The sequence below is a fragment of the Arabidopsis thaliana genome, assembly GCF_000001735.4.
Source record: "Arabidopsis thaliana chromosome 1 sequence".
Classification (NCBI taxonomy): Eukaryota; Viridiplantae; Streptophyta; class Magnoliopsida; order Brassicales; family Brassicaceae; genus Arabidopsis; species Arabidopsis thaliana.
Window position 1 is genome coordinate 23,345,896 of NC_003070.9, and position 21,180 is coordinate 23,367,075.

Here is a 21,180-nt window from a genome sequence, read left to right on the forward strand (position 1 = left end):
TAGAAATAATTCGTTACAAAAAGGTAAAATCGATGCTTCTTTATTGTCTAGTTTGGTTTCATTAATTTTGGTTACGGTATTATTTATATATTTTTGGGTTGTTTTTCGTAAAACTAAACACCTTGGTACGTTAGAAATAATCAAAATTCAATTCCAAAGTGTTAAGACATATTTCAGTCTCGCTACTCTAAAAAGTTTTGTAAAAGATGTGCCATATAGACCGATAGCATATGCCGTTGGATATTCTGTTGTGCCATACTTACTTTAAATGAACAAGAATAGCTTCGCAGTCCCAAATAAAACTATTTCTAGAAGTGAAAAACAAATTAATTGGAATACTTATCTTGTTACTTTATAGAGTCTAAATTCATAGAAAGAAAATCGATGAGGAATATGTTATATAACCCACGTTACGAGAACGTTATTTTCATTATATAATTGCATTTTTTTATTTAGATTTAGATTGTCCGGTAATTATGTATTAATATGATCAAAAAATTTCGATATAAACAATTTCTTGATTAAAGAACATTATATATTGTCGATTTTTGAACATACACCAAGATTCGAATGGAAAAGCAAAAAAAATGACCGAGTTTCATTGAATCGAGATCAAAATTTTGTTGAACCGTGATTAAACCAAACATCAAGATTATCGACGTGAGTATTAAAATAACTCACAACAAAAAAAAATATGGGTTGAAAAAGATGATGAACACAAAGTTTTACAAATCTAATTAGTCGATAAGAATGGTATTGCGTCTTCTAGAAAATGTATCTTGGTAGGATGACCTCCCACGATCATATAGATGCCCTTGAGAGAGACATATACATATCCTCCAACAGCACCTATTCCCATTTGACATTCGACATTTTACACAGGGCGACGAGATCGCCACAATACGATCTAACAGACCCGATGATGACTGCATGGTATCCTTTAAATGAAACATTATTTTCTAAAAAGCCATAGTAGATGTCATCCGCGCCAAATGGGTGAACTGAAAAATACCTCAAATCCGTTAAGATCATCAATTGGCACTACATATATGATCCTTTCACTGAAGTTATAGGAAGGGATTGAAAGTATTTTCATCAAGGGTTTAAAATCCAACTGATGATAAAACTAAATAAATAAGTAAATATATTTATTAGTTGGAAATAAGTTTTAAACTAATATATATTTATCATTTTCATTGGAATAACCTAATAGACTATTGATATCCATTTATCTTGATGATTAAAAGCATGTCCTAACTATACATAATTAGTTGGAAATAAGCTATAAATAATATAAATATTTATCATTTTTATCAAAGTAAGCAAGTAGCTAGTTACATTCAGTTTATTGAGAAAATTAAGATCGTTACCTCATATTTTTGCTGAATATCAATTTCATAAGTGAATTAAATATAATTTTCTTGATAATACACCCTCCGAACATTTTTGTAGTATAACAACAAATAGATTTTTTTTTTTTTTTTGCTGAATACTATTGTTCAAATGGACATTCCAAGACACATAGCAGTTAAGACTTTAAATCTAATTTAAATTAAAATGTCGATATATGTCACCAACATTTAATTTTGGTATGATTTAAGGTTTTGGTTAATCATAGATGGTGAAACAATTGAATATGTTAGTCTTGGTCTGGTGGTACATGAGATTAAAATATCTAATTTATGTATATGTCAAAGTCAGATAAACAGATATATCAACATAACCCAATTGGCTCAGAAAACATGCAGAGTACACAGTTACAGATTCAACAAGAGAACCAGAAATGGATGTGCATGGACTAACTGGTATATAAAAGCAGATACCAAATAAAAACTTATAAATTTATATGAGAATTTATTACAATACTTCAGAAAAAGAATCTCACAAAACTGGAATTTCCAACAAATGGAGGATTTGATATTCACCGTATATATACGAATATACATACTATATGTATTATAAAACACATATACACCCATATGAATTAGAACAACAAAAATAATCAAATCAAAGAGAGGATCGATCATACACACTGTTTTATTCTATTTTGTAAAATTTGGTAGCAAAACTCCAAAATCAATAGAGTGAGTTATAAGTACAACAAGTAGCAACGATGGAGCCAATGCAGATGACAAGTGATGGTAGAAGAGTGGCATTCAGGAGATGGCCTCTTCCCAAATATCCTCCCAATGTTATGGTTGCATCTGCCACAACACGAGCCAACGTTCCAGCTTCTGTTGAGAGCAATCCTCCGTTGTACGTTCCTTTCGATAGCCTTGATGACATTACCCGCGATAACAACGATAGATTCACACCTAAAGAAACCAAAAAGGGTCATTATAAGTCAGTTGTTCTTTTAAAACAGAACGCAGAGGTTTGTTTAGTTTATACCTTCGAGTACTTCAGCAGCAACAAACATTATGAGACCAGAGATTACGTATTGAGGTACAGTGTATGGAACAAACAAATTGAAACTGAAGAGAATCCCAAGGAAGACGATGATCTCAGATGTTAGAAGGATTTGCCTGTAAGAGACACAAATTGCAAATCAGTCACCAAAAAAATGAATGATATTTTTGGTTTGGTTTGAGCTCGGATTCAAAAGATTACCTGTCTTCAAACATATTACTGATGTAACTTCCGACCAAAATGTTGATTGGTAGCACCGTGAGGCCAAGGCAGGCCAGGAAGATGGCAACAGAGCTTGTTGTCCAACTAAAGTAGTATGAAGTAATGACACTTGATTCTGACAGTAATATTTCCATCGAATATTTGAGCATGAAGTAGATCAACAGTTGAACCTGCCGACCAGAACCGCACAACACAGCTTTCAGCCAGATAAAACTTTAAAGGAAATATTCCGAGAACTTTTTATCAAGAATTCATCAATGTCTTAACAGATGTTTAAGAAAAGTGATGAATGATACCTTAACAGATGGAGTAAGGAGTCGGTATGCTTCTATGAAAGAATTTGCAGGTTTGTGAGAATCTTCTGGGGATTCTTCACTTTCATCGCATTCCTCTTCATCTTCTGGCTTGATTCCTGAAGTGATCAGCAACGGCAATCGAAGACCTTCCTCGACTCTGCTACTTTCTACTCTATCTGTCGCTGCATCAACCAAGAATCCATTCAATACTCGTTAATAATTGTTACAGACAGAAAAGAAAAACAGCTTTTACTATTAATAATGACCTGATGTTGTTTCATTTCGATTGTTTTTTTCTCCATCCTCTGTGTCACGCAACGGCTCTCTGAATGAAATGCATAGCCATACCAAATAGAACAGCCAAGCCACAGCCATAACCCATCCCGGCAAAGTAGATTGGTTAAATGTAAACTTGTAAAACTTGAATTTGATTTGGAGTAAACCGGCAAGCGCAGGGCCACAAGCCATTCCAAGAGCACTTGCACTCACAAAACCCGCCGATGCCTGCATTCGGATTCTCAAAGGCACACAATCGCTGATATATCTCCGGTTAACAGCTCTTGCTGATCCCAACCTGCAAATTTAAAGGGTTGAAATCAGTTGAGGAAAAGGTTTCCTCTTTGACACGATATATAGGAAAATGATTGAACTTTTAACTCACCCACAACAGACACGGCCGAGTAAAAGAAGCGCTATGGAATTGGCATCATATGCCAACGCATACATCAAATTTCCGATAAAGAGTGCGATGCTGCTAAACACAAGAGGTTTGAAGTAAGATTTGTTGGACCATGCGCTGAAATAAACCGATGAAAATACTTGAGCCACAGCCATAGATCCGATGACAACACCACAAACCGTTGCTGCAGCTCCAAGGCTCATCGAATAGTCATCCGCTGTAGGGACGATGATATAAGTGTTGACCATGTACAAAAATGTGTTTCCTAGATTCAGGAGTAACGAATTAAAATGGTAAGACCGCTCATCGATTGTATCCTCTGAAGGAGTCACCAAATCATCTTGCATGATAAGAGCATGTTGTGCCAAGAAGTTGAGGAAATTCGTCGAGAAGGTTAACTTGTCCACCGCGTTATTTATTGCCTCAACCACTGGATCCTGTGGAGTTTTGAGGAAAAGATTAGGATTTACAAAGCCTGTATAGAGGATTCTGATTTGATATATTTGAAATGTAGTACCTGAGCCGGAAGAACGGGTTGGTCATAAATTGAATAAAAGCTTCCTTCATTTTCTTGAAGCTCATGAAGATTGCGGGAAATTGCTCCAACAACAGCTCCAACACCCTACAAATTCCATACACAGAACATTTAAGATTCCTAACAAGAAGAGCCTACAGATGAAACCAGTGAAAGGGTGGTAAGAAAAATTCATTTACCACATGCTTAAAAACTTGTTGAAGCTGAGAGTAAGGGTGATTAGCGCGGGTCTTCACGTAATAATCAGCGAATCTATATCCAAACCTTTTGTCGAATTTCTTAAGTATCTTGCGCAGACCAATGGCGTTCAACTCAACGAATTTCAGGAGCTGAAGAAGGTCTCGTCCAACATCTCTGTATGCTTCACGTAGCTCGAAAATTCTTGATATGTCAGGCTGCTCAAGTATAGCATCATGAGATTCCCTCAATTTGGCTAATCGCCCTGAAAGCAACCCTTGTTGTTCCAACATGAAAAGGACAGTTGTCTCAATCTGCAAACAATGATTCACTTTCAATATCTCGAACAACATTTTAGAGGAGTTCCATCTGATCATCAGAATGGTTTATTTCTTAAATGTCTTATCTAATTAAGAGAAACAATGACAAACACTGGACTGAGATTACTCGTATGTAGCCATATATAACCTCGGAGATGCACAGAAAATAACAATTCAGTGAGGATAATACTCAAACAAGATCATCTCGACAATTATCTATAACATACCTGAGTATCGAGCATCCTCGAGAAATCTTTGAGAACATGGCGAGGATGTTGAGATCCGCCTTGGATTTGTTCAGCATATTGCTTCACTTTCTTCTTCATCAATTTGTAATTGATATAATAGCTACAAGGGAATTATCAAAACTTCATTAGGAAAAAAAAATCAGATGATCAAAAGATATGGCTAGAACCGAGATGTCGTAAGCAAATGCATACCCACTCCATTCTTCGATTTGTTTCCGCTGCAAGTATTTCCCAAAAGCCACCATCTTTTAATCGCAGAAAGCAGAGAGCAAAGTTTAGATTAAAGCCTGAGAAGTGAGAAGAATGTGGAAATTAGAACACTTTGATATCACGTATATAAAGATTTTGCTCTCTGTCAACTTGTTGAAGGAAATAGAGAATGGGTCTGTGGCATACATAATATGAATTTAATACAAATACATAATAATAGTATCCAAAGTCAATGACACTCCAGAACAGTTTTAAATCCACATTCAAAGCTCCTCAATACTTATAGTTACATGAAGATTTCAATCCACCAATCCACAATAAGCCTTACTCAATGGAAGCTAACAACATTTCATAAAACTCGACCTGATCATTACACAGACAATTTCACATTTTGCAACTAATGATCAGACAGTCACAAAGAGAGCAACATAGATAGATTTCAAGAGACATAAGCGATAAAGCAGATTCAAGGGATTAACACAAAACCTGTTTTAGAAAGAGTCAAGGACAAAAGTACAAACTGACTCAAGCACGAAAAGATCAAAGAGCATCTAAAAGGAATTATACCTCTAAATGGATTTTTGAATTGCTGTGAATCTGATTAGTGCTCAAGCACAATTCTAAAACTACAATTATAGAAGCCAAAACAAGAACGCAACACGTTTTATAAAAATACTTATAAGCAAGTCAGCGCTACAAGCCATGTGCATAGATGATATAATCACGCAAAACCAGTGAGGACAATTTAATACCAAATCAAATCAAATCCAAATTCAGCTTATTTCTACTTCACACAACACAAAGCCTCAAGAACAAGAACACAAAGCTTATTTATACTTTAAAACTCGTGCATTTCAAGTGAAAAAGATGATAAACAAATAAGCCAAAAGCAGAGATCTTGATATATAAAAATAATACCTGTATCTATCCTCGTTCTTCCTAGTTCTTCTTCAATACACAAAAGCTGATCTTGAGATCTTCTTATACAGATTAAATCTCTGAAAAAAAATAGATTAAAATAATTACAAATAGATCAGAAGACACGAGCTTAGCATGAAGGTAATAAGGCCTACACAAAATATTATATAAATACTAGATCTTAGTGGAGTCAATGATATATGATTGATAAAAAGAAGCAGCCAAGACAAGTTGCTTTAGTAGTCACAAAATTGTTTTTTTGCCAATTCAGAAAATTCCACAACTTGAAAAACAAATGAAAAACGCCAAAAAGTTTTCAACTTTTTCTAAAATGGAGTTCAATCAAAAACCTAGATTCTCTTCTTTTGTCTACTTTCCTTTTTATTCTCACAATCAACAACAAAAACTCAGTACCTGAAGAGAGAAACCCAGTTGCAAAAATCGCAACTTTGTCTTCTTGAGATTTAGATGACCATCAACGTAATGAGCCTGAAATAAACAAAAAAAAAAGAGCCTTCCTTTATGAATTAAATAAACAGAGAATCAAACACCAAAGATGGGTTTTTTAAAGCTTCTCTCAATCACAAACCCTTTGAATCTTGTAAGCGAGGAAATTGGTAAAAAGGTGAAGAAGAGGAGAATCAAAAGACGACTAGTTTGCTTATAGTAGATCGCAGACTCTTATCGCGAGTAATGTGATCATTTATCAATCGCATTTACTCTCGGACCCAATCATTGAGGAAATATCAATCAAATCGTGGATGCTTTAAGTCCTCAAATTGGCACGTTTTTGTAAAAGGGGGTTTTTGCGTGATTCTATAAAACTTCTATGGGGTGTTTTTTGGTTAATGTGTAAGTTTTGGGGTCAAAGAGGAATAAATTATTTAAGACGGCTGCATATTAATAAAGAAAACTACTCATGTAGCGTTATTATGATAGGGATATTATACGTGTTGTTATAGAATTACACATGATCTAATTACGCACATGATCCGAAATATTATTTTATTCTTATGAAACATCCTAAATTATTTACAACCTCCTTAATTTTATGTGTATAATAAGTTGATAGCTACTAATTTATAACGTTATTCCGATAGTGATATTATACGTGTTCTAATTACACATGATCTAATTAAGCACATAACCCGAAATATTATTTGTTTTTGAGAAAAATCCTAAATTATTTACAACTTCCCTAATTTTATATGTATAATAAATGAAAGTCATGGAATCGTATTCAATTTGCCTTCAGTTTATTGGTATTGTAATGGACATGTCATATGTGTAGGTATACAATTTGTATCGTTGTTTTTTTTTATTTTATTTTTACATAATTACAAAAGATAGCGACACAATTTTAGTTGGAAAGTGGAATATTTAATAATCTGGCAGACATTTTTTTCTTATTGCGTATGTGCGTTAGTAATTTAGTATGATGAGAATGTGGACAAAATTATAATGAAAAATAGGGTTGGACAAAAAAAGTTACCAAGAATAAAGAGAAAATTATATACACATATTTGGCCACCTACAATACAATGCTTTTAGTATAAGTTACCTAAAATATTCACAACCGTGATTTCACGTGATACTCGTTTTTCAAAATATGACCAAAGTTGATACTCGTTAAATTTGCTAGGCCAATCATTTCTTTTGTTTCCTTATCAATTTATACATGTATTATAGCTATTGATGCATATATGCTACTTTCGTCATGGTGCTATTACATGTGTATTTTGCATGTTTCTTTTTCAATTAGTGTGTTGCATCTAAGTATGTAACCAAAAAAAATTACTGGTGTTAAAAATAAATGAATACGTGTAAATCTACAAAGTACTATTGTGTACTAATTAATACCCAATAGTACTTTGTAGATTTGCAACACTCCACTGAGACAGATAATTTAATTGGCAGCACATACATATTTCCAAAATTTTATCTAGTACCAATAGTAACTTACTTAGTAGTGTTTAAATACTCACTTGATCAAACTATAGAACCAAAAGTAACTTAACGACACTTTAACAAAAAAAAACCGATATTTTATCTGCAGTTATATGATTATGTATGGTGTCAGTCAGATATTCTCCTGATTTAATAGAAGTACACAAAATAAAGAATACTATATTTTAGTTGTTTAGGTAACCGAATAGCTGTTGCATTCAAGAATCACCCATTCACAATGTCCATCACTACGGGGTTACTTCTTAGTGGTTAGAACATTTAAATCTTATCTTTTGATTTGCTAAGGTTCTCCGATCGCGAAGAAAAGAAAATGCTTAAGCTAGTGGCGATATGTATTCACGACATGTGTAACTTCACTTTCTAGACAGAGATAAACAAACAAAAAAAAAAACTCGTTTAATTAATATTTTATATAAAAGTATCATAACAAAAGCAAGTGCATTTGTGGACCTGTGTAAGAAAGTATTGAGTAGTACACTATGACATGCAACTCTGTAGAAGCTACATGAAATATCTAGAATTTTTTTTAAAACAATATATAGAATTAGTGTATATCATCATAATATTGTTTAAAGTTGTTTAGAACCAAACATAAAAAAGTTATAATTAAGTCAATTGCTGAAATGGTGATTGAGATTAGTGTTTTTTGCTATGAATATAATATCATTAATAAATGAGATGTTTAGGTATTAAAGAGAGTTTTTACCTACAAATTTGTTACCTTGGCAAAAAAAGCTTTAAAACAAAGTAACAAATGATTTTAGTACAATATGAGTGAACTTACTGCAGCTATAAGAGCATTAACCTTCGAAAATGTTTCCTGTATTTTCTTGAGGGGTGATGATAGTGTTGGGGATTTTCTCTGATCAATACATTTGAAGATAATATGTGGAGATATTTAGATTAGTATTACTTAAAGGCTTTGGTTACTTATAAGAATCATAAGCAAATTGCAAGAAAACTAATCTAAACCGGTTAAGAGAAAGAACAAACTGTATGCTATTGAGAACCGATCTAAACCAGGAAAAAACAGAGCATAACCAAGAGAACTAAGTTTCACTTCTCATAAGGAAAACCGAAGATGTAATAAGGATCATTTGCAATTGCATGAAGACGGATATAAACAAGGTAAAGAACAGAAACATAACCGGATATTTCATAGTCAAACCGGAATTTGCATGGTTTACATACAGAAACAGAAACAGAACAGAAGCCTCCTTTGCCAGCTTCTCGTTGCTGCTTCCACTAAGTAATTAACCTTTAAGCCTTTAGGTGGAAGGCAAAAGGTATTACATAGTGAAAGGAGCAAAAAGAAGCTTAGAGCAAAGCCAAAAGGCTTTTCCCCTATATCTATCTAATCACTTTTTAAACAAAATTACACACAACTTCATACATTGTTCGATATTATACCGCAGAAGAGCCAGTCTTTTTTTTTACTCTTACTTGGCTGTTCACGGGTTTTCGGAGAAACCACCGGACTCGAGTGTACCATTTTTAAGATACTTTGACTTGTAGAAGTTCATTTTCTTTGGGGCAATTATCTTTGTTGCTCCCAAGACACACTTGTGGTATGAGAAGTCTTCGAATGTCCCGTCTATTCTTACAACCTCGAAGCAACAAGAATCTCCGTGCTTCGATTTAGCGACCTATAAAAGAAACATGGTCAGGATCTTTATGTCTTTAAGGATTCTGAAACATATGAGCCTTGATTTACCCGGATTCCTTTGACGCCTGGTCCAATTTTCTCAACACTGTTGGGGTGCAACTGCAGAACCATCTTCACAAGTCCTTCGTCCCTCTCATTCAACAGTTCATTGATCTCGTAACTAACAAAGATTAAGCCATTGTAATTTGCATCAGCCAAAAGGAAGAAAGAATCTTTACGGTTTTTTGAACAGTAGAATCTTACCTGTGGAGAATGCGTTTCAATGACTGGGAAAGCAACTCGATGTTTTTCCATGTAAAGATCGTTCTAAGCAGTGACATAGGAATCCCTTTCCCATCGAGTACCTTGATATCTTTCAGGAATGCGGAATGTAGCAAGCCAAAAGGCTGGACCGTGGCTTTGTCTGATTTAGGCGCAGAGTTTGTTCTACGCATCGTCTTTGTACTACTCAAAAGGTCATACACATCTACCGGTGTAGTAAACCCGTGAACCTGATGGCATGCATAAAGACACAAATTAGACCACTGAAGTTATGTGGTCTAAACGGATCAAAAGATGTAAAGTTAATTTACCTTTGGCGAAATGATGATTTCGAACTGATCTCCAGTTCCGAAACCAGGAACTTTTCCCCAAGCTAAAGCGTCGATAGACCCTTGAAGATCGTCTCTGACACCTTCCTTAGCAGCTTTGAGAAAGCATTGACTTGGGCTCTGCAGAGATTAAGCAAGCACTAAGTATCAAATGAAATCCTATATAAGCTTTGTATAACCAAAAGAAATGGGATTTTGTTACATACTGAGAAGCATGCTTGAGTAAAAGGTGCAGGCGTGGACTCGACCTGTCTTTGTTTACTCCAACCTTTGGCGTTTAATGCCACAAACTCTCCCGTAACAGAGAGACTATCAGCTACGAGAAGCAGATGCTCTCTTAGTATCTCCTTACCAGTATCTGACACCGCGGACTCCAAATTCTGCGGTCACAAAAAAAAAACTTCAAACTTTAGAAGCTGCGAGAGAGACCAAGAAAATGTTAAAGAAACCGATACTGACTGCTACGAAAATGCTGCGTCCAGCATCTATTCCATAAACTGAGCAGCATTGTCGGATATTATCAGGATGGCTTCGGCCCCAGTCAATCATATCCATGATGGGAAGGCAGGTTTCTAAAAGAGCGGTCCAACAGTTTCTTTTGCCCCGATCTCCATACATTGTAACCTTCAAGTACAGCTCACCCGCCAAATGATTCCCATTCCTTTTTGGCGCTTTTGGTCGGTCAGTCCACAAAATATTCACCTTTTTGATCCCTTGATCACCTGCAAAAACAGATGATAGAACTCATAAGAACGATAATAACAAAACAACGATCTGTTCAGCTTGCTCGTCTTTATTTTTCATCCGGTTTTACCTTTGACAGGAGAGTCAAGAAGAAAAGGGATCAAAACGAGACGAATAGCATCCAGTTCCAAAACCGAGTGCTTTGAGGCTTCAACTACAGTCACCGTGATGCAAACGTTATCATCCTTCATTGCCTGATCGTCTGAAGAGCAGTGGTTTCTAATCCACAACACATAAATGTATAACAAATCAGTTTCTAATAGACATAAAAGCGAAACAAAACATGTCTGCTACAAATTCAAGAATGTTCTTACGTGTTTTGTATATCTAAGTCAACTATATCAAGCTTCAGTTCTCTGTTCCTGCTCTTGTACTGCTCGTTTAAAGATGAAACAACGGATTCTGCGCTCAGTTGTTTCCGCTTCAGTACTTTCTGTGAAATTAAAGAAGAGGTTCATTAGAATCTGTACACATATATATATATGTTTGTGGCTTTATATGGGTATGAGTTTATACCTCAGAGATATGAAAATGGCAAACCCACGGGCTTAACGGTACTTTCGTGTTAGAACTTGGAGAGAATCTATGAACCAAGAAGACAATAAACATTTGTTAAGAGAAGCCCTTAACCAAAAAGATTCATATAGACAGTTAAAAGTTACCAACATTATCATAGATGTTGAAACGATCTCTGAGAAACTAAGTTTCTCCAAGTGGTTCTTGATCTCAAGTGACCCGTATTCGAACCCGTGCTTTTTCTTTGAAAGGTATTCAGACAAATACAAAGACATTGTCTGTTCTCGTTGACCTTTCTTTGATCCACACTCCAATACATTCTGTAGAAAGAGATAAAATCTAGTTAGAGAAATGCAAACGACTTAAGTGGAAATGATTCAATAAATCAAGAAGCGAAGAATAAGAAGAGGAAGACCTTAAGATTCAGAAGCGGCGAAGTTTCAAGAAGGCTGATTGGCTGGTCCAGCGCGCTGTAAGCTGCCTCAGATAATGCACAAGCAGAAAGTGAGCCAAGTGCCTCACCTGTGATATCTTCAACGGGACCATCAGTCTCATAAGTAAACTGGACTAACTGGTTTCCGAAAGAATTTCTCACAGTGCCATCATAAGCAGCGTATATGTCCCGCATGAAGAACATTAATCTTCTGCTCAGTGTCCCCGGGAGATCAGCATTACCACTGAATGAACTGTCACGACTTGTAACTGAATGAACAAAAGATTCCAATGGATTCAGACCCGTTAGAAACGAGTTCTCAATGACTCCATAAGGAACATATGACTCAGTAGTGGTACTGTCTTTTCCCTTTGCGCCACGAAGTGGACTGTTCGGGTCATTCCAAGCAGCGCAAGTCAGTTCACGCGGAAACCCAAAGGACAAAGAAACTGCTGAATTCTGCAGACCGATACACATGCTGTGCTGAACCAGCTTCCCGATATTCCCTTTGCTGCCGGCTTTCGACATGATCAAAAAAGAGTTGGATTGATCACCATACCTATATGCTAGTGCCTGAACATCTCTGTAAGCATCCTTAAAAGCACTGACTGCAAGTTCGCTTAATGTAGCGGATTTTTGTCTCTCATAGCAGAATCGGGCCAAATCCGATACTGAATCCTCTTCCTTATCCTCCCCATTAACTGCAAGGAAATCTCTCCAAGATTCAACCATTAGCTGTTGCTTGTTGCAAACTTGCTCAGCTTCCCGCAACCCGTATGATATCTCTTCAGTCAAGTTTTTTCGAGACTGCAGATCAGAGGAAAGGTACAAATCCGCCAAGGACACACTCAAACCGCGCATCAGCAACCACTGAGATAGCATTTCTTGAGCGGAATAGATGATATCAAGAACTTTCCCTTTGTCGTGTTTGAGCAATCTCTCGATGAAATTCCCTTCTCCATCTCTGAGCCAAGCAGATCCTTCAGAGAAAGACAAAAGCTCGCCGTTACTCACAACTACATTATTCAGAGGATAAGTGTAGTCAAACCCGGGAGGAAACAGCATTCCGAATAGCTGCATTCCCGTCCATTGAGGCTCAGTGCTCGAAGGAGAAGCTTTGATAATTGCAGGCGGAGGAAGCTGAAATGGGCAATACATTTGAAGCTGCTGCATCTGAGCTCGATTAAGATAACAGTTCTTCTCAACATTGACCAGATAAGCCGCCGTCAAGCTATCTTGTCCTAAAGAAAGCAAGTTCCGACCATTCTGTCTGTTGATAAGCTGCTTATCCAAAGCAACAAGCTCATCAAGCTCGACCTTTGCTTGAATGGACTGAGGAACGTAACCGTGGAGACAATCTCCATCAAAATCACCACGGAACGGCAAACAGCAGATCGGGTTCAAGGAGACAACAGAAGTCGTTGGGAGGATTCTAACTGTCATTGCAATAAGCGAATGCTGATGAATCGAAGGCGGTCTGTTCATCAGCACAGTGTCTCCATCCATTAAACTCCGGAATATTTTGTCTCCGGTTTGGAGGTCATTGACTTGAATAGCCACCAATCTATCTCCTCTTCTCACATGCATCTCTTTATTGTCCAACAGTGTGGGGACAAAGGAAGTGACAAGCCTTTCTTTATTGCACTGGTTGAGATGCTCTGATACTTGAAGCCTTTTTGCGATACTCTCGGGTATGCCAATCTCGTTGAGCTTCAAGGACGGATCACCAACAACTACTGTCCGGAATGTATGATCACTTCTTTTACCGAGCAGCACGTCTTTCATGAACCTTAGACCGCAAAGTTTTGGTGTATCAGACTTCTTCTGGTACGGATTTGCGGAATCTTTACTCGAAGACACAGTTTCCGAAAAGAGCTGTGCAAAAAACAAGAAATACTACTAACCTTCACAGAACAGAAAGAAGAGTTTAAATCTATCAGGAACCACTAACTTACTCTGGAATATTGCATGCATTCCATCACACGAGAACTCAATTCAAGTGTGTTTCCCTCAAAGCCGACTAGTTTCTTGTAGATCCGAGTCCGTTCATCCTTCAAAAATGTGACAGAAACTCGAAAAGATAAGAGAAATACCATAGTATATGATAACAAATTATATAAACAAGCGTTTTTAGCTTACAAATATTAGCCGAGCTCCGTTGAACTGATGAACTATTTCGGTTACACGGTAACCATTTGGTGTAACAGGAAAAGATGTCAGACCAAGAGAGTTGAACATAGGGATATCCTTCTTGATGAGCCTCTGATCAATCCCTAATAACAGAGCATAAACCTGCAAAAAGGTGAAATTTTCAGAAAACTATATATAGTAAGAAGTCATGGAGATGGTACATTTCACTCTTCTATACCTGTGCATGCGTTATTATTCGCCTTGTTGGTTTCAAACAGCTCTCGTCGATATTAGAGTCTTGCGGCAAAAAACTCCAATAGTCAGGAGGCAATGTTAACACTCCCCGTTTCTTGAGTTTCATCAGACTCTCTTCGTTTACTTCAACAACGATTCCGGATCGCCTGAAGACTTCTTTAGTAGTTACCCTAAACTTCATTAGAGGATAACCGGTATTCAACTGATATATAACAACAACAAAAACCGAAAATTAGTGTTGGAACAAAGTTTTAAACTGAGAAAATTAGTTGCAATCATATATTCTTACAGTGCAGTATCTACATCTCTCAGGCTGGTCTTCGGTAATCTATATCAAGCAAAAATGACATTAGTATATGTAGTTCCAAAACACACAAACCAACAAAGGATTTGGAAAGACTAGTGAACCTGAAACTGCTTTTTTCGAATGTATTTACACCCCGGACAGATTTTGTTTAACAACGCAGCTACCTCCTTGAGGAAATACGGGTTTATTATCGAGTACGCGAAGTTTATAACCCCGAAATGCCCTAAAACAGAGAGAAAAGTAGCAAACTCAGGGAACTAATCATAAAATGAGCTAAAAGATTGGAACAATATTTGCCAAAACCAGATTCTTTATGATACCTTCGCAAACTTTTCGATCTTTGCTGCCACAGGTTCTGCAGACAGAATCCGGATTCGGTAATCCTAGCCGAGAATCAGTCACCTGATTCGGTGCTTCAACCTCTAGCACAGACATTTTATCCTATAATAAAGTACCATTACATTAAATATTTGCTCCATCTACTCATAAACAAATCAAGAAGAATAAATAAGGACAACACTTACTCGATCATTGTTGTTTGAAATGCTAAAACCTATCGAGGTTAGAGTTCCCACGGGAACCTGAAGCTCCTCACAATCGTCTTCCATGTTGAAGAGTTTCCTACAAGAAAAAAAACCATCAGTAAGGAAAATTTAGATACGTAAGTAAAAACATCAGTTTTTATAAGCAAGTTTTAGTGACCAATTCCAATGTGCAGAATATGAAACAAAACCAATATTTAGCATTTAGACAGACAAAACCAAAAAACTCGCTCTGACCAATACTAACCACTGAGAAACAGACAACTTCACAAACTATCTCTGTGAGTGGCCACTTAGAATCTAGCATATATCCAAAGAAAAGAGAGAACATGTTCAGGGAAGAAGATTCTAGCTCAAAAATATTTGACGAACACACAAAATAGTTCAAACTTTGAACACACATTATTGAAAATTAACACTTACTTCTGTAACATAAAACAGAGCTAAAACTCACGGATAAATCGTCGAAAAGATCAGTTTCTATCTGTACCCTCTATCATCAAATCTAATGTGCAGCAGAATATGAAACAAAAACCAATCTTTAGCATTTCATTGACCAGAACACAAAAACCAAAGCAAACTCTCTCTGATCAAAAAATTGACCAAAGAGAAACAGACACTTTTGTTAAGGGACAAAAGTGTTACCACAATCTTCCTCTGTGACTGGCCTATCAAAAACAAGTTATAGATTCGAAATTGAATTTACTAATAGAATCTAGCATGAACCCAAAAAAATAAGAGAATACATGTTCAGAAAAAGAAGAAAGAAAAAAAACTGCAGAACATACACACAAAAAGGTTCAATCTTTGAACATACACTATTCATGGATTAAAAAAAAAAAAATTCACTGACCAAAAAAAAAAAAGGACAAATTTTCCAAATGTTCTTCTAAAGGACTCACACAAACCCTTAGTGCAAAAACATTCGCCGCCTTAAGATGATCTCTAAACGAAAGAAATCGATTTCTCATAAGAACATGCATAAACCAAAGTACTTAACTTTTCACAATCATCCAAAGTAAACAAAGTTCATAGAAACAAAATCGGAGTTCAAAGACAACGATCGATCAAATTTAAACAAAAGAACCGTGATAAGGAATCAGACACAGTGATCAATCAAAAAAAAAAAGAACTCAAATTGTTTCAAAGAGATAAAAAGAAAATTACCGAAAAAGGTTTTAAAAAAAAAAACGAAAGAAAAACCAGAAGAGAATTGAGGAAGAACAACAATGTAGTTACTTACTCGTTTCGTCGAACAGAGAATCCTCACTATGTAATGATCCAATTGAAACAGTGCACAGACAAAAACTTCTGATCCTTAGCTCCGACGGAAGATGCCGGAGAAGAAGTTGAAGAAGAGACTCTAAAGAAAGAACAAAAAAAAAGAGAGGAAAAAAAAATCGAAATCGGAGGCTTTTGAGAAGCCGCCGTTTGTATTCCCAAAGGAAACGGGAAAAAGTGAGAAAGCAGAGAAAACGAAAAAAAAACTCTTCTCTAAGTCCAATGGGGACTTTGGAATGTGAGACACCAAAAAAAAAAAAAAAAGAAGAAGAAAGAGTGTAAATACCGAAACTACCCCTTGACCTGTACCTCTATTTACCTACTTTACGAGTACACCTTTTACCTTTTGGAAATCTTTTTACTTCCTCGGTTGTATTATTTTAATTACTTTATGATTTTCTGTTTCTGCGAATTTTACCTTATTTGTATAAACTCTGAAACTGGGAAGAAAAGAAAAAGTTGAAATATCCTTCCTTAAGTATATTATATTAGCTGTATTAGTTTTTTACTTTTGGCCTAATTTTAAAACTGACAAAAAGTTATTAGAATAATTAATACTTTTTATTAGTTTAATGTAATATTTAAATAAATAAAAATAAGTGTATAACTAAATTTTCATCTTAGCAAAAAAAAAAAATCCTAGTGGTTTTTATTTCTAGCTTGATTTTTGGTTCATAACTATAATATGAATAGCGGGAAAAAAAAATATAATTTGAACCAAAAACAAATTCCATTTCTTTTCTTATATGATTTTGCGATTTTTCTAAATACTAGTTATAATCTCTAAATAATCTAAAATTACATAATTATACGAATTTATTTGTGAAGTTTGTGTTAGTATCAATCAAAGTATGATATGTAAAATAAAATTTTGTTTTACGTATAGTTGAGGCTATAAATTTGTTATCTTTGATTCGAAACATTTATATTTCGTTAAAATATATTTTTGTTCGATAAAAAAATTATGTGTAATTAAAATATATTTTTTGTTTGAAAAACAATTACAATTAGTTAGCTGCTTAGACAATTATCATATAATTTTATAAGAGGCGAAATGTGATAAATAACTAAATTAATTGAGACAAAAATAGATTAAAATTTATAAGATCTAGAATCTTATTTGAGAGTATGTGAATGTCCATTAATAAATCAAGATATATAAGTGAAATCAGTTTTTCTTGTCGGCGACGTGAAATTAGATTCTTGTTTACGTGAAGTTCACGCTTTCGTTTGTAAAACAGTTACATAGTTAGTTTAGTGGTTATTTATTAAAACAGTTTAACATATAATTATTACTAAAATATACTCCTTCTATTTAAAATTAGTTGTCGTTTAAGGTTTTTTGTCGGCGGCGTGAAATTGAATTTTTGTTTACGTGAAGTTCACGCTTTCGTTTGTAAAACAGTTATATAGTTAGTTTAGTGGTTAGTTATTAAAATAGTTTTGTTTAAAATTATTTGTCGTTTAAGATTTTTTGCAGTGAAAATAAAAAAAAACAATTAAATTTTCTACTTTACCCTTGTTCAATATAGTTTCTAAAAAAATTATTGGTCAAGACATTAATACTCACATTTTTATTAAACATTTGCATTAAAAAACTAAAAACGATAATTATTGTGAGATTAAATTTAAGTGCTAAAATGATAATTAAATTAAAACAAAATGAGTATTTGTTTTGAAAAACATGTAGTAGAATAAACTAGACTTAAAAATGTCCCAGTAAATTTTCTTATTAACCTTATAAACTGTAAACATTTGGGGTAGTCTAGTTAATAAAACTATTTATAATGCCAGAAATAAATAAATAAAATTGTGAGAAAAACTATTATTGAGTTTGACAACTTGATGACCCATTATGTAGGCTCACATCACCTGACTAGACACTAGACTACTAAAAATAAGGATATAATAAATTTTCTTCACCTATGATTGAACAAAAATTAACAGTTGCTTTTCAAATCCAAGCATGTTTAGAATAAAAATTTCGTCGATTAATTCATTACTACTATATGTTAAGTTAACAATTTGAAAATAAGGTTTGTGTTGATTCGTGATCTCTCATTTACAGCTTTCTCCTGAAGTCTTCAAAGAATCGTACAAAGGTCGAAGTGTGACGACAGCAGTCAAAGAGGGGTACAACTGTAAACTCATCATTTTGTGTGCAATATATTATTCTTAACTCAAAATTATACGTTTCTTTGTTCGCATTTAAAGTTGCATGCATTAAAACGTTTGGTTTACGTTAAAAATAATTAAGCTATTGGACGTTTTTGATAATCATTTTTTTTCATTTACTACAATTCATGCACGAGTCTGGATTTGTTAATTGTAACACGGCAACTACAATATAACACATCATCATGAAAGCTACAAAGTAAAAACTCTAGTTCTCAACAAGTAATGTAACCGTTTGTAATACAAGAAATCTTTGCTTTCATATCTAAATTTTGTTTCAAACATATCACTTCACCAAACGGGATCATACATTCATACATTACCAAAAAATTTAACTTCAACACTAATTTTCTTTCAAAGTGGTTAACTTAGAAGACTAACAATCGTAAACATTAGAATCGGAAAAGATTTAGACAAATTCAATCTTGATTTCATTCATATCTTACTTGAGAAAAGTCACAATACAAATTAAGATGCGTAATTTCTACGCTGCTTTCTTTCCTTTTTGCATTGGAACCTGATCAACCCATCAACATGAATCGACAATTGGTATTCATTATTCGTTGTATTATTATTCTTTGATTCCTTTATTTTTTTGCCTAATTTGTCAACTTCTAAGGTGCGTTAATCAATACCGAATTTCAAGCATTTTTGAATCATTTACCGTTTACACTGATTCATGAAAGAAAGACAAACAGTACTTGTATTAACTACGAAACAAAATTTAAACCAAGATTGAAAAGTAAGTAAATTTATACTTCGAAAATTGTGGAAGTAAAACAAAAAAAAAAAAAACCAAGGGTCCGCTTTTTGTAAAGCGACCTATAATTTTCCACTAGAATCTCATGTTCTGATGTTGTAGGAAGTACCTTTTTTTTAGTTTCAATATTTTTTTCTTTTTATCACAACTTGTAATAATGAGATTAAGATTCTGGTTGCACTATTAAAATAATGATGTATGTATCTGTTTCTGACTCATCGTATGGTATTGTTCCCTAATCCCTATCAAATACCACTCTCTCTGACTATATATATGCATGGCATTTTTATATTCACATAGATAAGGACATCATTTTTGTAATGTGTTTATACATAGACTATGTCACAATTTAAAAATGGAAACAACTTGAATTTGCAGATATGGATCGAATATCTCCAGTAAGAAATCTACATTAACGAGTTTTGCAGAATGCAGAGTACTGCTATACATTAGGGAGATAGAAAAATGTTTGTGTCAGTTAATTTTTTTGAAATATCGTTGTAACTTTTAGCCAATCCTCTCATGTAAAATAGGCAACCGGGTCGTGCCATTGGCAATAAAAGTTAACTTCATGCATGGTCCTACTTCTGCGATACATAAAACTAAAAGGATTGCTTTAACGAGTTTGCCAAATAGCCGCACGAGACAAGGAACTTCGCTTTAATAATTTGTCCGCCGATGAAAAATGAATAATCAAAGAAGTTGTTTTCACTTATTAAAAAGTTTTAAATATAGTATTAGTATTACACATCGTCATTACTTGAAAGAAAACAAATACTATAGTATTAGTAACAATGTATTTGACCCTACCAAAATAAGAAAAGTACAAATGTATTTGATTTTATATACGAGGGAAACTTGAAGAGTATCGGATTAATTTCGATTAGTTCATATCTAGTCCACTTAATTAAGGGCATTTCCCTTCAAATATTTTGTCTTTTAAGTTGGTTACTCGCAACGTGGTTGCGTGAAGGCAGAAAACTTACATTGTCATATACTGTCTTTACATATATGAAATCTTAATAAGAAAGCAAAAAAGAGATTAAAGTTTTTTTTTTTGTTGTCGAAGATTAAAGTTTTTATATGCATGGAAAGCTAGCTAATATTTTAAAAGTCGCTTTATAGGGATAAGCTTTCTGCAAATGGATTTTTCCGTGAAAGTTATACTTAATCAAAAAGATCATATCCGTGAGTCGAATACTTAAATAAGACCACGTTTGTCGTTGGTATAGTGATCCGTTTGTGACCATTGGATCATAGTCACTGGCAACAACAAAAGAGGAAGAGAAAGTAAAAAAAACATCAATTTTTTTTTGTAAACTTTGGAATGAGACTTTCGCATGTTAGATAAACTAATGTGGCGGGATTCTTTTTCCGTTTATTACAAATAAAATATACTCAGAATATTTTCTAACCAAGAAAATTACATTGTATGATTCTACTACATGCATCTCGACCGATTCATGGTGATATCATATGATTTTACTGCATGATCTATCGATCTTAAATTCTTAATTAAACTTTATAGCTACTACTGGAAAAAAAAAAAGATCTTAACCAATAATGGGATTTTTCCGGTTATGAAAAAAAATATGATTTTTCTTGACACGATAGTACGAATACGATACGTCTTGTTTTTGTGAGCATGGTATAGTACATACAACTCTGGTCAACATAATATGGGTTACATACATCCCATTATTGTCTGGAAATAAAACAGCTTTATTATTTATAAGTGTTTTCTTTTCGGATTTGCCATTTTATTTATCTGAGAAAAATATTGAATTCTCCAACACAGC

The 21,180-nt window shown here is 34.4% G+C and overlaps 2 protein-coding genes and 1 long non-coding RNA gene across 13 annotated transcripts; all 3 read right to left on the minus strand.

Moving 5' to 3' along the window:
- Positions 1-1,665: 1,665 nt before the first annotated feature.
- Positions 1,666-6,936, minus strand: AT1G63010 (Major Facilitator Superfamily with SPX (SYG1/Pho81/XPR1) domain-containing protein). Of its 7 annotated transcripts, none has more exons than NM_001198368.1 (13): positions 6,604-6,802; positions 6,429-6,503; positions 6,015-6,094; positions 5,079-5,173; positions 4,866-4,986; positions 4,321-4,659; positions 4,124-4,228; positions 3,589-4,043; positions 3,194-3,501; positions 2,928-3,109; positions 2,611-2,801; positions 2,392-2,525; positions 1,666-2,315 (listed from the first exon to the last, which is right to left on the minus strand). In NM_001198368.1, exons 4-13 carry the CDS (start codon positions 5,129-5,131, stop codon positions 2,077-2,079), a joined length of 2,127 nt encoding a protein of 708 aa, NP_001185297.1. In that variant the 5' UTR covers positions 5,132-5,173; positions 6,015-6,094; positions 6,429-6,503; positions 6,604-6,802; the 3' UTR covers positions 1,666-2,076. The 7 variants fall into 7 exon arrangements, with proteins under 7 accessions (NP_001185297.1, NP_001077763.1, NP_974073.2 ...); NM_001084294.2 differs by having other exon boundaries at positions 1,810-2,315; positions 4,321-4,632; positions 6,604-6,936; NM_202344.2 differs by having other exon boundaries at positions 1,822-2,315; positions 2,928-3,103; positions 4,321-4,632; positions 6,429-6,750.
- Positions 6,937-8,789: 1,853 nt separating this feature from the next.
- On the minus strand, positions 8,790-16,694 carry NRPD1A (nuclear RNA polymerase D1A). 5 transcript variants are annotated; one of them, NM_001198369.1, is made up of 20 exons: positions 16,542-16,592; positions 16,253-16,297; positions 15,148-15,244; positions 14,944-15,064; positions 14,725-14,846; positions 14,606-14,644; positions 14,300-14,518; positions 14,071-14,223; positions 13,887-13,982; positions 11,914-13,806; positions 11,649-11,818; positions 11,499-11,565; positions 11,297-11,415; positions 11,053-11,201; positions 10,698-10,960; positions 10,445-10,618; positions 10,221-10,358; positions 9,892-10,139; positions 9,697-9,808; positions 8,790-9,628 (listed from the first exon to the last, which is right to left on the minus strand). In NM_001198369.1, the coding sequence occupies exons 3-20, from the start codon at positions 15,229-15,231 to the stop codon at positions 9,434-9,436; spliced, it is 4,362 nt and encodes a 1,453-aa protein (NP_001185298.1). In that variant the 5' UTR covers positions 15,232-15,244; positions 16,253-16,297; positions 16,542-16,592; the 3' UTR covers positions 8,790-9,433. The 5 variants fall into 5 exon arrangements, with proteins under 5 accessions (NP_001185298.1, NP_001320709.1, NP_001320708.1 ...); NM_001334061.1 differs by lacking the exon at positions 16,253-16,297 and having other exon boundaries at positions 10,487-10,618; positions 16,409-16,694; NM_001334062.1 differs by lacking the exon at positions 10,221-10,358 and having other exon boundaries at positions 10,507-10,618.
- A 3,135-nt stretch (positions 16,695-19,829) lies between these two features.
- AT1G08587 lies at positions 19,830-20,035 on the minus strand. The gene has a single exon (NR_139458.1). It is a non-coding gene; the product is annotated as an other RNA (long non-coding RNA).
- Between the last annotated feature and the right edge of the window lie 1,145 nt (positions 20,036-21,180).